The 19,096-nt window shown below is 30.9% G+C and overlaps 1 protein-coding gene and 1 pseudogene across 1 annotated transcript; both read left to right on the forward strand.

Moving 5' to 3' along the window:
- Positions 1–13,917: 13,917 nt before the first annotated feature.
- On the forward strand, positions 13,918–15,741 carry LOC114746593 (aldose 1-epimerase-like; annotated as a pseudogene).
- Positions 15,742–17,835: 2,094 nt separating this feature from the next.
- On the forward strand, positions 17,836–18,801 carry LOC114746598 (2-methylene-furan-3-one reductase-like). Its single transcript, XM_028934825.1, has 2 exons — positions 17,836–18,093; positions 18,493–18,801. Exons 1-2 carry the CDS (start codon positions 17,836–17,838, stop codon positions 18,799–18,801), a joined length of 567 nt encoding a protein of 188 aa, XP_028790658.1.
- Positions 18,802–19,096: the final 295 nt, after the last annotated feature.

Consider the following 19,096-nt stretch of genomic DNA (forward strand, 5'->3'; position numbering starts at 1 on the left):
AAGGGTGATGTAGTTCAAAAATGCTTAGTGTCATGTGATCTGCATGTGGATTCTAATAGATGATTAGTAGAACATGATAGCGTCCACATAAATGCGAAATGATCAAGTCAAATTGGTGATTGAAGAGGTCAAAATTGAATATGCTCCTATCCCTATCCCTATTAATGAGGGTGACTATGTGATAAAGTTGAGAAGACTCTTATCTTGTAGTTAAAGAGATATATCTAGATGTTTCAAGCCCAGGCAAGTAAGTTTATGTTTTTATTGCAGATTTTACTCACAATGGAGCATCTCTTGTCAATTCTTCCATAACTTGGCCAATTGTCCCATCCGATCAAGTGTCTGTGGAGCCTCGGTCGCAGCTGTATTTGAGTGCATTGCAACAGGTGATTCTAATGACATATGATGGATTGTCAAATTAAAAACATGGCTAACAAATCGAATGACTATGTGCAAGGAAAGGTGTATTGGTCGATATTGAGAAAGAATTTACCAAGGTTTGTAACTTACTCGACTTAATATTACATATATTCATCTATTTATGATATAGGTACTTTCTTGTAAATATAAATATAAATGAAGAATTCACCACTTAGAACTGTTATGCTTAAGAAGACATCCAAAAAATGAAAGCTCACCTATCTTATGCGCCTTATTATGCTCACCTATCTTTCTAATAAAAGAAAAGGTGAGATAGGCGACAAATAGCTTTCAAGGGCCTAGCTGCGAGGAATCAAGAGATCTTTGTTGGTGCAGACTTGCCTCTAGATTTTTCTCTGTGGTGAAGACTTTAGAAAAAATTTTGGTTCTTCTGCATACTTAACTATGCATACATACTTCATACTTGTATCATATACACTTCATACACGCATTCTATACATTCATATGCTCTTGCATTTGTTTAACTTGAACTTTGTGTGCGAGTAAGTTTTGTCTTTTATTTTTTTGGCTACTTGTTTTTATTGTGTGATTGTTTATGTGAAGAAAAACCAAAGCTAGCTCCACAACCCCAATTGTCTATAACCCTAAGATTTAGAAACCCTTGCCAAAATTCGAAAGGAGAAAAGGGTTAAAAAGACTAGAGGTTTTAGTCGAGGGAAGAAAATATCTCAATTGAATCTAGTCTTTCAAGTAGTGAGAGTGTTCCCTTAACAAAAATAATAGCTAATAGAGCTGGTAATATGAGTTGAGGCTACAGGCTCAACCCGCCAAAAAGTGACAGGTTGGGTTGATGAAAATTAGGACCATTTGAAAATGGATTTTTTGAGCCCGTAACTGCCAAGACCGAACTCGCAGTGGGCTAACTTGTAGCGTTGGCGAGCCAGCTGTTTTTCTTTTCCTTTTTCCCTTTGAAACCCTATCAATATTGAGTGATGGCTCGTGATAAGCATTTGATAATGATTGTATAGTGACACAATGTGTTTGTGACTTTATGGTGTTGTTGATTTGGATTTATATTTTAATTTGGGATGTTTGTTAAATCAGTTAGGATGTATCATGTAATTGTATGTTTAATATTTTGAGATATTTGAAAGTTGAAAATTTGGATTCCATGTTTTTATTTATGATAATTTCTATTTACATGTTTTATTTTAGGTATTTAGGAATTTGAATAGATTTATTAAAAGAAAAAAAAAGTAAAAAAAACCTATAAAAACTGGCGGGTTGGTGGGTTACCCTGGCAGGCTGGGTTGGAAAAATTCCATCCCGCCAAAGGTTGGTCCTAAAAAGATTGACCGTTGGGCTTCAGGCCCGTATTATTAGCTCTAATAGCTGATAATCGAAATCCTAATGAGGGAAGGGGAAATAGAGAGTCGGGGAGAACAATAGGGCCACTAACCATGTAAGGAGGACCATTAGAGAATTTACCCAATCTAATGCCAACTTTAAATAATTGCATGGTGTTATTTTTAATTTAGTTGTTGATTTTGAAAGTAAAAGTCCTTTAATACATTCCCAATTACTAAATTCTATGGTTTGGCAGGTGATAACCCTTGAGACACCTCAATGCTCTTCACATGCATTGCATGACTATGAAGTCTATTGTAGCAAGAGTGGAAGATGTCATATGGAAGGTCTTTCATTTCTCCTTTAAGGGCAAGGCCAAAAAAATGGTATATGAATTTGCCTATATATATGGAGAATGCTATCAGTCATAGGCCAATCTAACGAGAGCCTTCTTAGAGAAGTATTTCCATCTACCAAGACATCTGTAGGAAGGAATGATATTTCCTCTGCCAAGCAAAATAAAATAAAGTCATTCTATGACTTTTGGAGTAGATTCCAAGATGTGTTTAAGTGCCCTAGTCACCAAATATTTGTCTAAGCTAAATGCTGCTGCTAAGGTTCAGTTGGGGACTAGAAGCTAGAAAAGCTTGGGCATTGATTTAGAAGTCTACTTTAAATAGACAACATGTTAGGTCAAGAGATCTTTTTTGGTGAAGCTAGCAAATGATATGCCCAAGTTAACTACAACTGTTGAGAGTTTGAGATCCAAGTAACCACATTCTTTAGTTATGGTTGCTACAACTTGTGAACTTTGCAATTCTCCTATGCATTTTATAGGGGATTGTCCAAAAAAGCTATGAAGAAGTCTCTGTCATGTACCAAGGAAGGACAGGGCATCAAAAAAGAGACCCCTCTAACACCTAATGATAGTTGGAAAGACCATCCTAACTTAAGATAGGGTAATAGTGACAATCAAGCAATTTCCAAGATTGCTCTAAGGTTATGACTCCTAATTAAGAAACTTTAACGAGTCAACCTAAGAGTGATAAGATAACTCAATTGTTAAAGAGCATGACTGCACAGCTTACAAACATGGCTAATTGGGTAAGAGAGGACAAAGCTTCTAATGATGGTCAATTTTCTTTTAAAGCTTCAATTTCAAGAATATGCAAGGTGATGATGCTTTAGTGCACAAGAAATTAGAGGAATTAAAGATGAAAAACACCAACATTTCTTCTTATTTGACTCAAGCATCTAATGATGTGAGTGAGATGCAAGTTGAGAATGGGGGCAACATTCCATTTAATATCTAATTATGCTACAACTTTGAGAAGTGGAAGAAAAGTTTAGTTTGTTAATGGTGAGGAAGATGGTGAAATTGAGGACCCACTATTATTTCCTATCAAGTTGGGGAAACCTAAAAATGCAAAGTAAGAAAAGCTCACTACAAGCAAGAAGACACAATAGGAGCCATGACCTCATATGAACTCTCAACCATTGTTGGAGGAGATCAATGAAGATATATCAAGTAAAGAGAAGCAAGTCAATAAGAATGATGCAGAGTCTAATCAATATAGGAGCCTCTAACCTAAGCCACAAGGTAAAGAGTGATATTTTTTTTTGCTAAAGCTTATTTTAAAAGTAAAAAGAAACATGATGAAGATGTTGAAAAAGAAGCTCATAATCTATTTAGTAAGCTTTAGGTTAATATTCCTTTGCTTGATTTTCTTAAAGGATTTCCTAGGTATGAGAAGTTTCTAAAGGATTTGTATATCAACTAAAAAAAATTCGAACCTACTGAAAGAGTCTAGGTTTTCTACAATGTGTTAGCCCATTTCAAGTCAAATTTGCCTATTAAATGTCAAGATTTGGGTCACACATCATTCATTGCACCATAGGAAGAGTCAATAATTAGGGCTTTGTTAGACCATGGGTTTTCTATAAATGTAATGTCTAAGTCTGTCTATTAGTCTTTGGGGGCTAACAAATTGAAAAATACAAGTGTAGTTCTTTAATTGGTGGATAGGAGTATTAGGTATCCCAATGATATCATTAAAGACTTCTTGGTAAAGATGAAAGACTTAGTATTCCTAGCAGATTTTATGTCCTAGATATGTCTGGTAACATATGAGTGAGAATATGTTGATCATTAGTAAGTCTTTCCTTAGAATTGGGAACATCATAATAAACATGATGGAGGGAGCCATTACGATGAAGTTGAGGATCACGAAATCTGTTTTAATGTACAGAGCTATGAAATATATTTTTAAGGATTATTTATTTTTGGTTTGAGCTAACCTGGACTTTTTCATTAAGTCTACTTTTGTTAGTACACATACCCTTTAGTAACCCATATTTCAGATTCCGAAAATTGCTTAAGATTATAAGCTTTAGGAATGAATATTATATTAAGCTTGCTAAACAGGTTATAAGCTTCTTTTTAACATCTCATCTTTTTTTTTTTTAAACTTTTAAACTAAGCTTTAGAAAAAGAGATGTCATGAATGCATACCTCTTTATCTTGTGGCTTAGAGACTCCTGTTGGACTCTACTTCATTCTTATTAATTTCTTTTGCTTGATTTATCTTCATTGCTCTTCTTATGTCTTCTAGCTTATAATGAGCTTTTCTTTCTTTGCACTTTCAAATTTTCCCAACTTGATGGGAGATAGTGGTGGGCTTGTTGTGGAACTGGCTTTGGTTTTTCTTGGCATATAAACAATCACACAAGAAAAAAAAAATAGTCAACAAAGGCAAAAACTTGCACACAAAGTTCAAGTCAAAATGGATGCAAGAGTGTATATATGGGTGTGAATGTGTATATGATATGGTTATGAAGTATGTATGCCAGTTAAGTATATAGAAAGAAATTGAAATTTGTGTCATGGTTAAAATTCAAAGATGATTTGTTCAAGAGTTCAAGCAGTTGGCCATGGTGAACACAAATTATGCTGCGATGAAAAATCTAAAACCAATAAAATCAAAGTTTGAAGTTGAAAACCTCACTACACACCCAAGTTATCAAAATTAAGGACTGTTTGGTTTGAATGGAGGGAAGGCAAGGGAGGGAAGGGTAGGGTGGGAAATGTTTTAATATTACTCTTCTAGCCTTAATATAGGACCTAATTGTTAAGTTGATTTTGGTCCTAAATATAAGACATATTTATCATATTTATTAGTTTTTCTTAAATTACTCCCATAGATACTCCCTCGACCATAATCAAGTAGAAGAGGGAGAAAGGATATTAAAGAAGATGATTATGGTGTTTTAGGAAAAACATGTCATATTTCTTATAATTAACTAACTTACCTAACTTTCTTAATCTAATTAAATTAGTTAAATAGGTCTTATATTAATGATCAGAGGAGCACTTTATTTGGTTTGATTAGAGAGGAGGGAAGGGGAGGGATATTTAATAATGGGTTAAGGTGTAATTTAATAACAAAGTTTACTTTAAGAGACACTAGCACAATAAAGTTTATTTAGGTGCAAAAATATATATGAAGTTATCAAAAGGGGCATTTGGCACCAAGCCATTAACGTCCATTAGTTTACTGTTGGAGGGGCCCACGATGTCAGTTTTAAGGTGCATTTTTAACAATAAAGTTTACATCAAGGGGTATTAGGCAACATAAAGTTTACTTGAATGCAATATTATACATGACCTTTCTAAAAGGGAAAAAATAACAAAATTCTCCAACTCCCATAAACATCTATTAATTTTATTTTTTTTAGTCCCACTAAATATCACTTTTCTCTCTACTCATTCTAACTTCCTCTTCTCCTTAGTATAATGAACAGGTTTGAAAAAAATTAAAGAAGTAAAGTAATTACTTAAATATAGCATATAGTACATGATCTCTCTAAAATATTCATATGCATCATTTGATAATATATTAGTTTATAAGCCAAGCAAATTTATTGGAGAAAAACTATAAATATAATGCTTCAAAGTAATTTATTTAATTTTTTAATCTCCTCAAATTAGTCTATTGCGTCCTATATTAAGGACTGGAGGTAGTACTTGGGTGTAAATAATGAAAACTCATATCCTATGAGAGAAAGGTGTTGTTTGTGTAAATACATATAAAAGGCTTGGAGGCTGAGAAAACAACATGACAAATAGAGTGTGTGTGTTGATTATAATGAGAGAAAGATGGATCAACTTGGAAGTGAAAATTAATGGAGAGAAAATACAGGATTTGGTAGGACCCAAAAGAATAAAATTAATAGACATTTATGGGAGATGAAGAATTTTGTTAGTTTTTCCCCTTTCATAAGGTTTAGTTTTACACCCAAAAACTTCATGGTGCCTAATGCCTCTTGATATAAACTTTGTTGTTAAAAATACACATCAAAACTAACTTCGTGGGCCTCTTTGACAGTAACTAACGATATTAACTACCTGGTGCCAAATTCCTTTTGACAACTTCATGGATATTTTTGCACCCAAATAAACATTATGGTGCCCAATACCTTTAGAATAAACTTTATTATTAAAATTGCACTTTAACCTTTTAATAATCCTTTGTTTGTTTCAAAAGGGAAGGGGATGAGAGGTAATAACTATTTATTATTATACCGTCATATGTTAGTTTTATATTTTTTTACTTGTATGTTATGGAAAAATAAAATAATTTTTTTAGTTGATGATATGTCTATTATGATAATATAATTTATGGAGACAGCGTGAAACTATAAATCACATCAAATCTTTAAAAAAAAATCCAAAGAAAAATGGTAGAAAGAAGCAAAGAAATAATATACTACCTTTGGTCTTTATATAAGAGCTGGTTGACTAATTTGAGTAGATTAAACAAATTAGTTAAGTTAGTTATTTATAATAAATAAATATTTTTTCCTAAAATATCTTTACTAATCAAATATATTGGTTAGAACTATTATTATTTCAAGGATTATCTTGAGAAAAAATAAATAAATATGAGAAACAAAATAGATTAGGGTCTTATATTTAGGATAAAAAAAAGTCAAACAAGCTTCTATATTAAGGATTGGAGGTAGTATATGTTACGTGACCCATGAAACAAGAGAAAACAAAGCAACGTTTGGGCTATAGCAATGTGAATAAGGTTAGTGCCGGAGATGAAAATTTAAGCTAGAGCATAGCCGACCGAGAAAGAAGTAGAAAGAAGAGAAAAGCCCGGATAAAATCATGAATTAGTCTATAAATATTTATAGAATATCATAAAGTTTATAAGAATAAATTAGTCAAGATATTTGGCTATCCTCCAAAAACTCCAATTTAGAAGGAAGCCAAAATGGGGTAAAAGAGGGGAGGGAAGAGGAAATTTTAGTTCGCCTCCCTTCCAAAATTTTTAACCAAATAAGGGAGTCATTTTAATTTTCTCCTCTTCCCTACCCTCCCTTTCAACCAAATAGGTCCTTAATCACAATCAAAATTGTTCTTTCTAATCCACGATGTATCTGGTAACTTATTCAATAATGTTGACTTAATATAATCATCCGTGGTTTAAGCAAAGAAGCTGCATGGAATGTAGTTTCCCACAAAGTAAACACTCATATCACGTCTACCTATGTCAGTTTTGACAAAACACATAGTGCTCTAGTTCTTGGTTTATATATGCAACAGAAAAAAAAGCATCTGTACGTATACTATTCGTAAAATTTGAGGTTGCTATGACATACATGTTCTTTCAAACCAAACAAGTTGATGGGAAGATGGAAGCGAAGGACAACAAAGCCACACCAGTAAATCCGGCTTTAACACAGTTTATTGGAACTTGAGGGGCCATGATAGTGGAGGCATTCTCCCGCATACGTGTTAGCTATTTGGTTCACAAATCAAGCCTGTAAACAAGCAACTCATCTATACAAGTGACACTACAAAAAAAAAAAAAAAAACTAATTTTCAACATGATTTTCCGCAGCGACTCTTTGAAAATCATCATTAAATATTTAACTTTTTGCGTTGACAATTAAAGTTACTGCTGAAAATCGAAAAAACTTTTAACGCGACTATAAAAAGTCATCGCTAAAAGTGGAACTTTCTACAACAACTACTGAAAGTTTAAAGTTGCCGCTAAAAATCTAAGTTTCAACGATAACTTTAATTGTCGCTATTGAAAGTTTAATCACCGTTAAAAGTGTGACCTTTTACAACTATTTTTTCTCACCAACAAATCTAATTTTTTTTAATTTAAATGTAACATTTAACATCTCAAATATTAAATGTATCATTTTATGATAAAAATAAAATAAGATAATATATTTCATTTTATAGGATTTATGTTTAAATCACGACTTTAATTAAGATGTATTATACATTTACAATTATACACTATATATACTCTTCTTGTTCTTAATATAAGACCTAATTGAGAAGTTAGTGTTATTCCTATATGTAAAACTTACGTCACATGTTTATCAATTTTTTTCAAATTAACCCTATCAATATTTCCTCAACAATGATTAAATAGGAGGGGGGATGAAATTGAGAAAGATGCTTAGGATGTTTTAGAAAAAATATATATCATATTAACTAATTTAACTAATATACTTAATCTACTTAAATTAATTAATTAGGTCTTACATTAAAGATTGGAAAAGTACATAAATAAATTCTTTTATTGTTTTAGTGTCTACTTAAAAACAATTTTTCTACTAATTTGATAGATAAAGTTTAATATCTTGTACATATGTGTCTATATAAAATACAATTGACAAAATGAATTTTAAAAAATTATAAATAATCAAAAGAAAGTGACTCTCAACAGCGATAGTTCAGTAGCGACTTTTTATCGAAAAGTCACTGTTGAAAATATGAGTTTCAGCTACAACTTTAATTTTAATTTCGTTGCTAACAGTCACACTTTTAGAGTCACTGCTCAAAGTGTAAATTTTTACAACTCTTTTTTTTCACAAAAAAATATAATTTTTTGTCTAAATAAAATATTTTTTTGTTCAATTGTCATCGCAAAAACTCATACTTTCAGTTATGACTCTTTAAAGTAACCGTTAAAAGTCTGAGTTTCAGCAATGACATAAATTGTTGCTGCTGAAAATCACACTTTTAGAGTCTCTACTCAAAATGTGACTTTTTACAACTATTTTTTCTCACCAACAAATATAATTCTTTTGTTTAAATATAATATTTGACATCTCAAAACATTAATGTATCATTTTTTTGATGAAAAAAAAAACAAGATAATGATATTCCATTTTCACAATGTAAATTTATAATTTATAATTTAAAATAATAAAAACTGATAACATAATATAAATTCTTTTCAATAAATTCTTAAAAAGTTAGATAATTAACTAGAAGAAAAATAAGTTATTATATCCATTTTTTCAAAACGAATATTCTAAACATTATATTAATATATGAGTTTTCAATACTATCTTGAAATCTAAATATAAATAATATAATATAATTAAATAGATATTATTAATCAACAAAATAATATTAAAATGTATTAAAAATAATATTATTTTAATTACATTCATATTTTAATGTATTCAAAAAGAATATTATAAATCTAATACGTGTATATATATTAATATCCTATTTTATATTTTAATACACACACATTATAATATATAAGTATACATTATATATTTATATATTAAAATTATATATATTTATATTTACATATATATATGTATATAAATATTATGCTATAAACAATATATATACATGTGGATGCAGTATTTAATGATATATATATATATATATATTTAATTTTATACCTCTAAGATCCAAAGTTATTCTAACTCAGATGGCAGAGCGCTTCACACAGCAAGAGATCAAGTCTTGGGCAAAGCATTGTAAGGAAAAAATATTAGGTTGATGACATGGCATGATAAGGTGGCGTAGGGCTGACATGTGGGCCATGATGAGTTGATGAGTGACACATGGTAATGTTTGGCGGGGGTTAGTGGCCGGTCGACGGTGACATGGTGACGTCTGTTGTCACACCTCTCTTTATAATCCATTGTATGTCAATTGAAACCAATATAAGTTATTTCGTAACGTTTCTGGATGAAAAATTTAAAATTCAGGATTTTACTATTCATCTTGTCCGTACACTGTTTATCTGAAAATGAGCTAACTTTGAAAATTCATAACTAATTCTAGAGAAATCAAAATGAGGTGGTTCTGATTTTCACAGGAAGCCTGCTAAGAGTTTTATGGAGGAAAAATAATCATTAGATCCAATTCTATCCAGAATAATTCTAGGAAATTCATAAAAGTGTACTGTTTATTTGGTAAATTTTCGAATTTTCAGTATTTTTATTCAACTTTGGAAGGGCATAACTCTTAGCACACAACTCTAAATTTTTTGAATTACCATTTATTTTAAAGATAAAAATGAGATCTATTTTCCTGTAAAATTTCATACTCAAACTCCAACAATTACTTATTATTTTGTGTGCCACAAATTTGACACTTTTTAGAAAATTTCTATCCCCTAATTACCATTTTCTTGATTTATTTCCCTTTTTCCTTCAACCACAATCCCTCCACAATGCCTCAAGCATAATTCCAACATTGGAACATGAAATAACAATATAAATTACATTAAAATTTCAACCATAACCTATCATAAAATCAACATAAAGTTTGGCATATTTGATATAAATTTCTAACATAACATAATATTCATAAAGCCATTTCATGCCAAGGCCAATTCTTTCCCTTGCTCCATGCTTAGTCCACTTCCTAATTAGGGCATAAAATAACATAGGAGGAATGAGATTTCAAAAAAAATCTTAGTAGCATATGAATTATAATTATTATGTAAATCAATGTAAGTTCAATTGTGAAATCTCATGCAATCCAAACAATTCCCAACTCATAGGAATTCATATTATGTAAATCAATGTCATAAAAGGAGAGGAACATTATATTATCCGCATTGACATGCCACAAAGCATTTGGCCAAAGCTTAACCAATGTCAATCAACAATCAAGGTCATCACAAAGTTCCTCCAATCTAAGCAACAACACTTACAACAAACAAGCAAAATAAATAATCAAATTATAATTCAAAGCTACCTTTGCAAAGCTTGTCTAATTAATTCCTCCAAGGAGCAATGCTTCTCCTTAATTCCTCCTCTCAATGCCTATTAAACCAAGCATGAACATAGGCCATATTAATCACAAGACAACTTAGTTCCAATACTTAAACATTACTTAACAATTTCCCTCCTTTTTCTTTGATTTTTAACAAATTGATTCCTTCTTTAGAATCAACCATCTCATGACTCAATTCTACACAAATTTTCATGAGGAATCCAATAGTGCAATCAGATTTTTGAAAATCACATTCCTTCCCCATGAACATGGTTTGGCCGAATAGGGGTCCTTAATTTTCCAAAAATTTTATTTTTGATTCCGATGATTTTAAACACTTTCCAACAACATATCCCTACACAAAAACATATTTTAAAGCCATTGGAATCATCAAATCAAGCAAAATCAATCAGCTCCTGCATAAACAGTGCTGACCGAAATCATCCCCCTTAAACCTAACTTGATTTCATCCAAAAATGAATCCATACACCACTTAATCTTTCTTATTCCACTTGATTATTAAGGTTTCTATCCTTTCCTAAGCATCACACATCTCAACCGAAATTTTTAGAATTTTCCCAAGCAAAAATTCTTGTTTAATCAATGTAAAACTTAGGGATAGTGATGCTTGGACATACCTTAGTGTTTTCTTCAAGTAAGTTGGATGATTTCCTACCTAAAAATCCTCAAGAATTTCATGCAACAGGGATGGTGAACAGTGGCAGAGTTTCCCCTTATTTTCCCCAATTTTCTAACATTTTCTTTGTATTTTCAAGGGGTATGTATAGACCAAAAATTCTGCCACTTTCCCCCCTAATTAGCACGCCCAAATGACAGATAAGGAGGTGTGTTGGCAGCCATCAAGTGCCTCAAACCTTCAAATCTCACCATGTGGCATTTCTCTAGATTTTTCCACACAAATATCCTTTAACTTTGCATTTTATTTAATAAAAATTGTGGAATCTGGAAAGTGTACGAAATTGGGCCTTTAATGGGTCCATTTTGGGCCCCACAAATGGTTTGAGCTGGCCCAAAAATATGGCTCACAAATCAAATCACTATCCCAAACCAATTAAAAACTTTATCGGTTACTATTCACTGGTAACATTCCATAATTTTTTCCAGACTTCAAAAAATTAATTTCTCTCCATGATAATTTACCTTTTAATATGAGAATATGATATAAAAATTTTCAGAATTTTTTACCACCTCTAGGTATTTATTGTGAATTTTCTCCGATTAGGCCTTTATCTGTAGTTCTGAGGGAAAATAAATTCTCTATAATTAATTCCTGAACTTACAATGCCTAAAACCAATTTTATAAATTCAAATAAACATTTTGATGAATTTTTCATCAATCTCCCACATTTATTGAGGGCTCTAACTCATTAAAATAATTATTTTCCTTTTATTTTCCCAATAATTTCTCGAAAAACCTCTGTTTACAGGAAATTCTGTAATAATTCATTTTCACTGAAATTCTACCTTTTGAGCCTCAACCGAGTTTTCAAAACCTCTACTCTACACTTTTCCCATTTTTCAGAGATTTTCTAGAATTTTTCTCGAATTTTTCCATTTTGCCCTTCCTAGACCGATAATTACGGGAATGCCAGTCCAAATCTTTTCAGGGTTTCATATCAAAAGTTGTTTCATCTCCCCGTCTAGTTCTTACATTAACCCTCATCCCAATTTTTTTATCCTTTATAGCTAGATGCAAATTTTTGGGATGTGACATCTGTTTGTTGTAGCCCTATTTTTCTCCGACGACACTTTCAGCAGCAACTTTTTGTCGAACATATTTGTCGTCGCAAAAAAGAGGCTTTTCTAACTAATAAATTTAATCGACATCAATTTTGCCTATGTGGTTTTTTTTTCTTTTGGCCTGGGCATTATGAGCAAATTTAATATTCCTTGCATTCTTAACGTAAGACCTAATTAGAAAGTTGATATTGGTCATATATTTAAGACCTATTTCACACATTTATCAATTTTTCTTCAAATTAACTCTATTAATACTTCGCAAATAATAATCAAGTAGAAAGGGGAGAGAGAGAATTAAAAAAGATACTTGAAATATTTTAGAAAGAATATATCATATTAACTAGTTTAACTAGCATATTTAAACTACTCAAAATAGTTAATTAGATTATACATTAAGGACCAGAGGAGTATGTAGATACTTTAATGTCATTGGAATTTGGGTTAGACAGAAATTTAATGAAGGAATATAAGAGCAATGTTAATTTTTAACTATAAGCTTGCGGATGGCAGACACTTTGCGTAGGTATCGTGTGTATTAGCGAGAAAGACGTTTTTTAGATTTGAATAATTGTTTTATTCATAATCACAAACAAATACTAACAAAAAATTTAGTTAATCAATCTTAAATATATTTACGATATAATGAAAATAATATTATTCGGTAAAACAGATTTCCGTTCAAAGTATAAATATTTTCTGTATAAAAATTTATCCAATCAATATATAAGCAATAAAATGAGTTAACACCGCTAGTAATTTAGGATACATCCATCAGGATTAGAATTGGATATCCAATTATTTGCTTAAACTATAAAAGTAATTAGAATCTAAAAAAATTGATTTCTAATTATTTTGAGAAGTTATTCCAAATAACTTTTAAAATAATCACATAAGATAAGGAGAATACAAAGATATAAGAAGATAGAAATACATTGTTAATATAAAAAAAATAATAAACAACAATTTCAATTTAAATAATTCAAATAGAGTATAAGTAGATGATATACTAAGATATAGTACTAATTATCTTTTCTAATCAATCAACTAGGATCATAATTTATATTATTAATATTATTTTAGAAATAAAAATATGAATGAAATACAAATTTAAAGTATAATACCATGTTTTTTCAATATTAGGAGTACATGATTTAATAAATTAATAAATAATAAATTATATATCTATATTGTGGTTCATACCTATGATATTCATTGATTTATTAGGGAAAGCTTTTCCTATTATATCGAAAATATCTATTAGATCTTCAATCACTACTGCTTATATAAATGAGATGAGTTTTATTTTTTTGCTGTGACATATAGAGTCCTATGAACTCGCTTTCTTTGGTTTTCTTTCATTTTCTTCGGCCATGTCTAAGTCTTCGTTTATTTTCTGCGTTTTCCTGGGGTTTGTGCTTCTCTCGATGGCTTATGCCGAGGAACCCAAGATTGGGACTTATTTCCTCAAGAGAGGAAATTTGCAAGTCAAGTTGACTAACTTTGGTGCAACTATTATGTCTTTTATTGTACCTGATAAAGATGGTTTGTATTCTATTCTTGTGTTTATATTGATTTTCTTTCCTTTTAGTATTCTTAAAATGCTTTTTGTGGTGCTTCTTTTTCCAGGAAACTTGGCTGATATTGTCCTTCGCTACGACTCTGTTAAGGATTGCAAGGTATGATTGAACTGTTCCATTTGAATCTATTTTGTTTGTTTGTCTTCCAGACATTATCCTATCAAACAAAAGAAGCAAACAGTTTATCTGTGCGTGCAATCGTAGGACATTAAAATTTTATTGAGAATTTCATGTGATCGATGTTGCAGAACGATACAACATATTTTGGTGCACTTGTTGGCCGTGTGACAAATAGAATTGGAGGAGCTAAATTCTCTTTGGATGGAAAAACCTACCATTTGCCTGCTAATGATGGAAATAACACACTCCATGGCGTATTAATCATTATAATTAGCATTTATCTCCTTATTATTACCCTAATAATGTCATTATAAACCATAGAATCATATCATATTAATTTCACTATATGATGTTGCCTCAATACTGACTTCTGTGAATGAAACATCAGGTGGCCTGGACCCAAGGGTTACAGTCAGGTTATATGGAATGTAGCATCCCATAGAGAGGATAGTCATATCACATGTAGTCATGTTATGCCTGACGGTGATGAAGGTACTTTTTAGCTTAATCACTTTGATTGTTTGGTCTAACACTTGGGTTTTAGATTAAAGTGCGTTCAGCAGCTAGCCTAAACTATTTTTTCTTAGGTGTGTCCTGCATCCTATAATATTTTTTGGTACATCTAGTACTAAGATGCTAGATACACTTAAAAATATTTCTGGGTGTCTTGGTTGTCAAATATATTATAAAATACTCTAAAGTGCTAAATGCATATGAGAAAATACTATGAAGTGCTGGATGCATCACAAAATACTTTAAGGTGATGCATACATATGAGAAAATACTTCAAGGTACTGAATGTATCTTAACTCTAAGTATTTTGTGATTATAATAATCTCCCGTATTAATTTTTTTCAACCCTCATTAATTCTCTAGGCTTTCTTGGGGAACTTGAGGTTTCTGTGACTTACGTTTTTTTTTCAAACAAACAAATTCCTTGTAATCATGCAAGCCAAGCCCATTGACAAAGCCACACCAGTGAATCTTGCTCAGCATACTTACTGGAATCTAAAGGACCATGACGGTGGAGACATTCTCTCACATACCATTCAGCTATTTGGTTCAAAAATCACACCAGTAAATGACCAACTCATCCCCACAGGTCATTTCAAGGAAGTTAAGGGAACCCCATATGATTTCCAAGAACCTAAAGAAATTGGAAGTAAGATTCATGATCTTCCTGAGGGCTATGATATAAACTATGTGTTGGATAAGAACATGTCAAAGCACTTTAACAGGGTGGCTATAGTGAAGGACCCAATTTCTGGGAGAAAGATGGAGCTATGGTCAAATAAACCTGGGGTGCAGTTTTATTCTAGCAACATGTTAAAGGGTGAGAAAGGTAAGGGTGGAACTATATATCACAAATATGCTGCTATTGCATTGGAGACACAAGGCTTCCCGGATCCAGTGAACTTGCCAGATTTCCCATCACAGATTCTAAAACCAGGAGAGACATATAAGCACTTCATGGTTTATAGATTCACTGCTGAGTAGATGATAATGTCATTAGATATTTTTTGTTCACTGTTACTACTTATCTTGGCATTAATTTTAGGTCCTCGATCTAGTTTAAGACGTTTCCCCTTTTCTTTCCGTGTACATTAATTTACCAATCCCAGTAAATATATGCATAAACGTTCTATTCATATATCGATGGGTGATTTTACATTCCTTTACTGATTTTTCCTTAATATATATATATAACATTTATAAATAGAATATATATTAATTATAACTATATAATTAAAACAAATATAATATTATTAAGATATAATTATGGCACATATAGTTATATTTTGAAATATTTTACCCATGTTTATAATATATAATATAGGCAGTAGTATAATCCGGTCAAAAAAAAAATATAGGCAGTAGTATTGAGTACGTGTCATATGCATTTCTATTATTTGCACAAATACAAATTTACCTATTTTATATATTTTTACACATTTTTTATGATATATCATGTTTATGCTTACATTAATTTTATTTGGACAATATTCTATAATCATTGTCTCATATAGGATTAGTATACGCTAAGATTTTGATAAAATAATTAAATTAGAAAATTCAATCCATTCCCAAATATTTTCTTGGATTTCATGTATTTGGAAATTGCAGAAGATAAGTATAACTTTTTAACTTAATATTTTCAAATTAAGATTAAATGATCTAAATTTTTTATTTTTAATATTTTTATTTTTTAAAAAAAATTATAAAGCTTTCATTCGTGGATGAAGCACAAGTATAAAATTGCCAAAAATAATTGAGTTCGAATGAAATCTCGATATAACAAATAGAGAACAGCTTTCGTTACATTTTTAGTTAATTTTTGATTATTTTGGTAAGTTATTTTGAGTAACTTTTGAAAATAGTCACATAAGATGAGAAGAATAAAAAATAGAAAGATTATAGAAATACGATTTTGTTTGTTTTACAGTTCTATTTTAAGAACATGTCGAAGAATAAGAAAGAAAAAGAGATGAGTAGGTGATAGTCTTATCAGAATTTTAGTTTAGGTTTACCATTAATTTAAGGCTAATTAGTGGGGTCACAGACATGAAGAAATTCTAGTTTGATTGCATATTATAAGAATGGAAAGAAATCAAAGGATGGGCATCAATCTGATACACGTTAACCTGAGCGAAAATAGAGAATATGATGTATGATGGACACGAGTTTGTTTGAAAATGAAAAGTTCCCAACTGAAAACTTTATCAGGACCTAGTACTTTTTATATATTACATATGAAATTTACTAAGTACTAATATTTTCTATGTATGAAAATTTATCAATTTTTTTTCTCTCCAATAAAGTTTTTAATGAGGATTTTTTATTTTTTCTAATTTTTCCGAATGAATAAAATGTCAAGACAAAACGAAGTGAATGGGGACTAATAAAATTGCGTCCAGGCGAGAATAAAGGAACTTCTCGCGGTTGTCAAGTCAGAGATGATGAAACTTTCTAACGAAAGAGAAAAGGCATGAAAGAATTCCAATAAACGATAAACGAAGACCAGTATTCCTATGAGAAAACGGTAACATATGAATCATTCAACTGCCTAATCAGGTTTTATCGTTTCTATTGTTTCAAAAATCATAAGATCCAATAATATAATGGACATGACCAAAACCTGAAACGTAACGAAGGACCTTCTTAAACAGAAAGTCAAAGAAGATGAACCTTCTTAGGAAATGCATAAAGAAAAGTACTACCTATGACATTCAATTTGGTTTTCAATATAAGATCTTAATCCACTTTGTCCCTCATATTTATCTATTTTTTTCAAAATAATCTTTGTAACAGTTACACATATTAAATGTTCTATCAAATGGTAGTTCTAACTAATATACATGATTAGCAAAGGTATTTGAAGGAAGATAATTACCACATATTTATTACAAATAACAAAGTTAACAAACATCCTTAATCCACTCAAATTAGTTATTTAGCTCTTATATTAAAGACCGAAGATAGTAGTAGCCACCAAACAAGCTGACCAATAAACAAGATTGTTGTGTGTGTGTGTGTGTGTGTGTGTTTCTAAGTTGGGGTTTGCCACCACCATGAAGGGATAGATTGATGATCATGGCGGATTCGTCAAGAGATAGCTCTGTACCTCCTCACATGAAAGCTTGGATGTACTGTGAATATGAAAGAACAAAACAAGTGTTAAAGATTGAAGAAAGTGTGGTTTTGCCTCAACTCAAGCACGCCCAGGTTCTCATCAAACTTCTTGCCACTGCTCTTAATCCCATTGATTATCACAGGATGAGAAGCTGTTTCAAGCACAACGACTTTCTTTTTCCAGTGTTATTCTTAACTGGCACAATGCTTGGAACACTTGTTAGATTTTCTAGGAGTTCAATTAAATGATAAATAATATGAGTAAGCTCGCACATATTATTTACTAAGACAAAACTTTAAGTCAAATTGCTTAAATCTATTAAGTCAAGTTCTCCAATCACAGTTGTTATTTAGCTACTGTTAGTTGTCAAAACACTTGCACTTAATACTTGTAAATTTTTGTATTCGCTTCTATAATGTAAATTAATTTTAAATTTTAAATTTTTATATGGATAATAATTATTTTGCCATTGTTAACTACTAAAATGCATATGTGAGCTTGTAAATAATTCACTTATGACGTATGGATACTTGTTATTTTACTATGATTGGTTATTAAAATATACACATGCAATTGTAATCATTTGATGATTAATTATATGAGATTTGGGTGAGAAGACTACACCAAGTTTTGATGTTGGTGGAGTGGTAATGAGAGTGGAAAGGGAAGTGAATAAGTTTAAAGAAGGTGAAGAACTGTATGGTGATATCATTAAAGATGTGGAACATTTGAAGCAGTTTGGATCATTATTGGCTCAATATACAGTTGCAGAAGAGAGATTGTTGACTCACAAGTCTCCTAATCTGAGGTTTTGTGAAGCTGCAAGCCTTCCTCTTGCCATTGGGACTACTTTTGGAAGCCTTAAGTGCGTGGGACTTTCTCATGGCCAATCAATTCTTGTATACAATCAAAAGAAAGATTGGTAGTGCTGGTGGTGTAGGAACCCTAGTCATTTAGATATTATTTATTTATTTATTGTATCTGGCTGCTTGTATACAATAAATTTATGAAATTAGTTTTCGTGTTTATTACACTAATAATAAGTACCATGTGCTTATTGTTACGGTGAGATCTATACTATCTAAATGAAGTTTCAACAACCTAGATTTAAAATTCTCAACTTATATGACTTAATAAAAATTTATTTTTTAAAAAACTAACAGTTAAGAGATAATTATGCATACATTAAAATATCAAATTGTTAAAAATATATAAATAAAG

The sequence above is a fragment of the Neltuma alba genome, unplaced genomic scaffold (genome assembly GCF_004799145.2).
Source record: "Neltuma alba isolate B1F8T4 unplaced genomic scaffold, ASM479914v2 tig00005074_pilon, whole genome shotgun sequence".
Lineage (NCBI taxonomy): Eukaryota > Viridiplantae > Streptophyta > Magnoliopsida > Fabales > Fabaceae > Neltuma > Neltuma alba.

Excerpts from the sequence above, each read along its gene's own strand:
- LOC114746598 (XM_028934825.1), top strand. The coding sequence starts at position 17,836 with ATGGCGGATTCGTCAAGAGATAGCTCTGTACCTCCTCACATGAAAGCT. Across the intron at positions 18,094-18,492 it reads GCACAATGCTTGGAACACTT|ACTACACCAAGTTTTGATGT; the intron begins GTTAGATTTTCT and ends TTGGGTGAGAAG.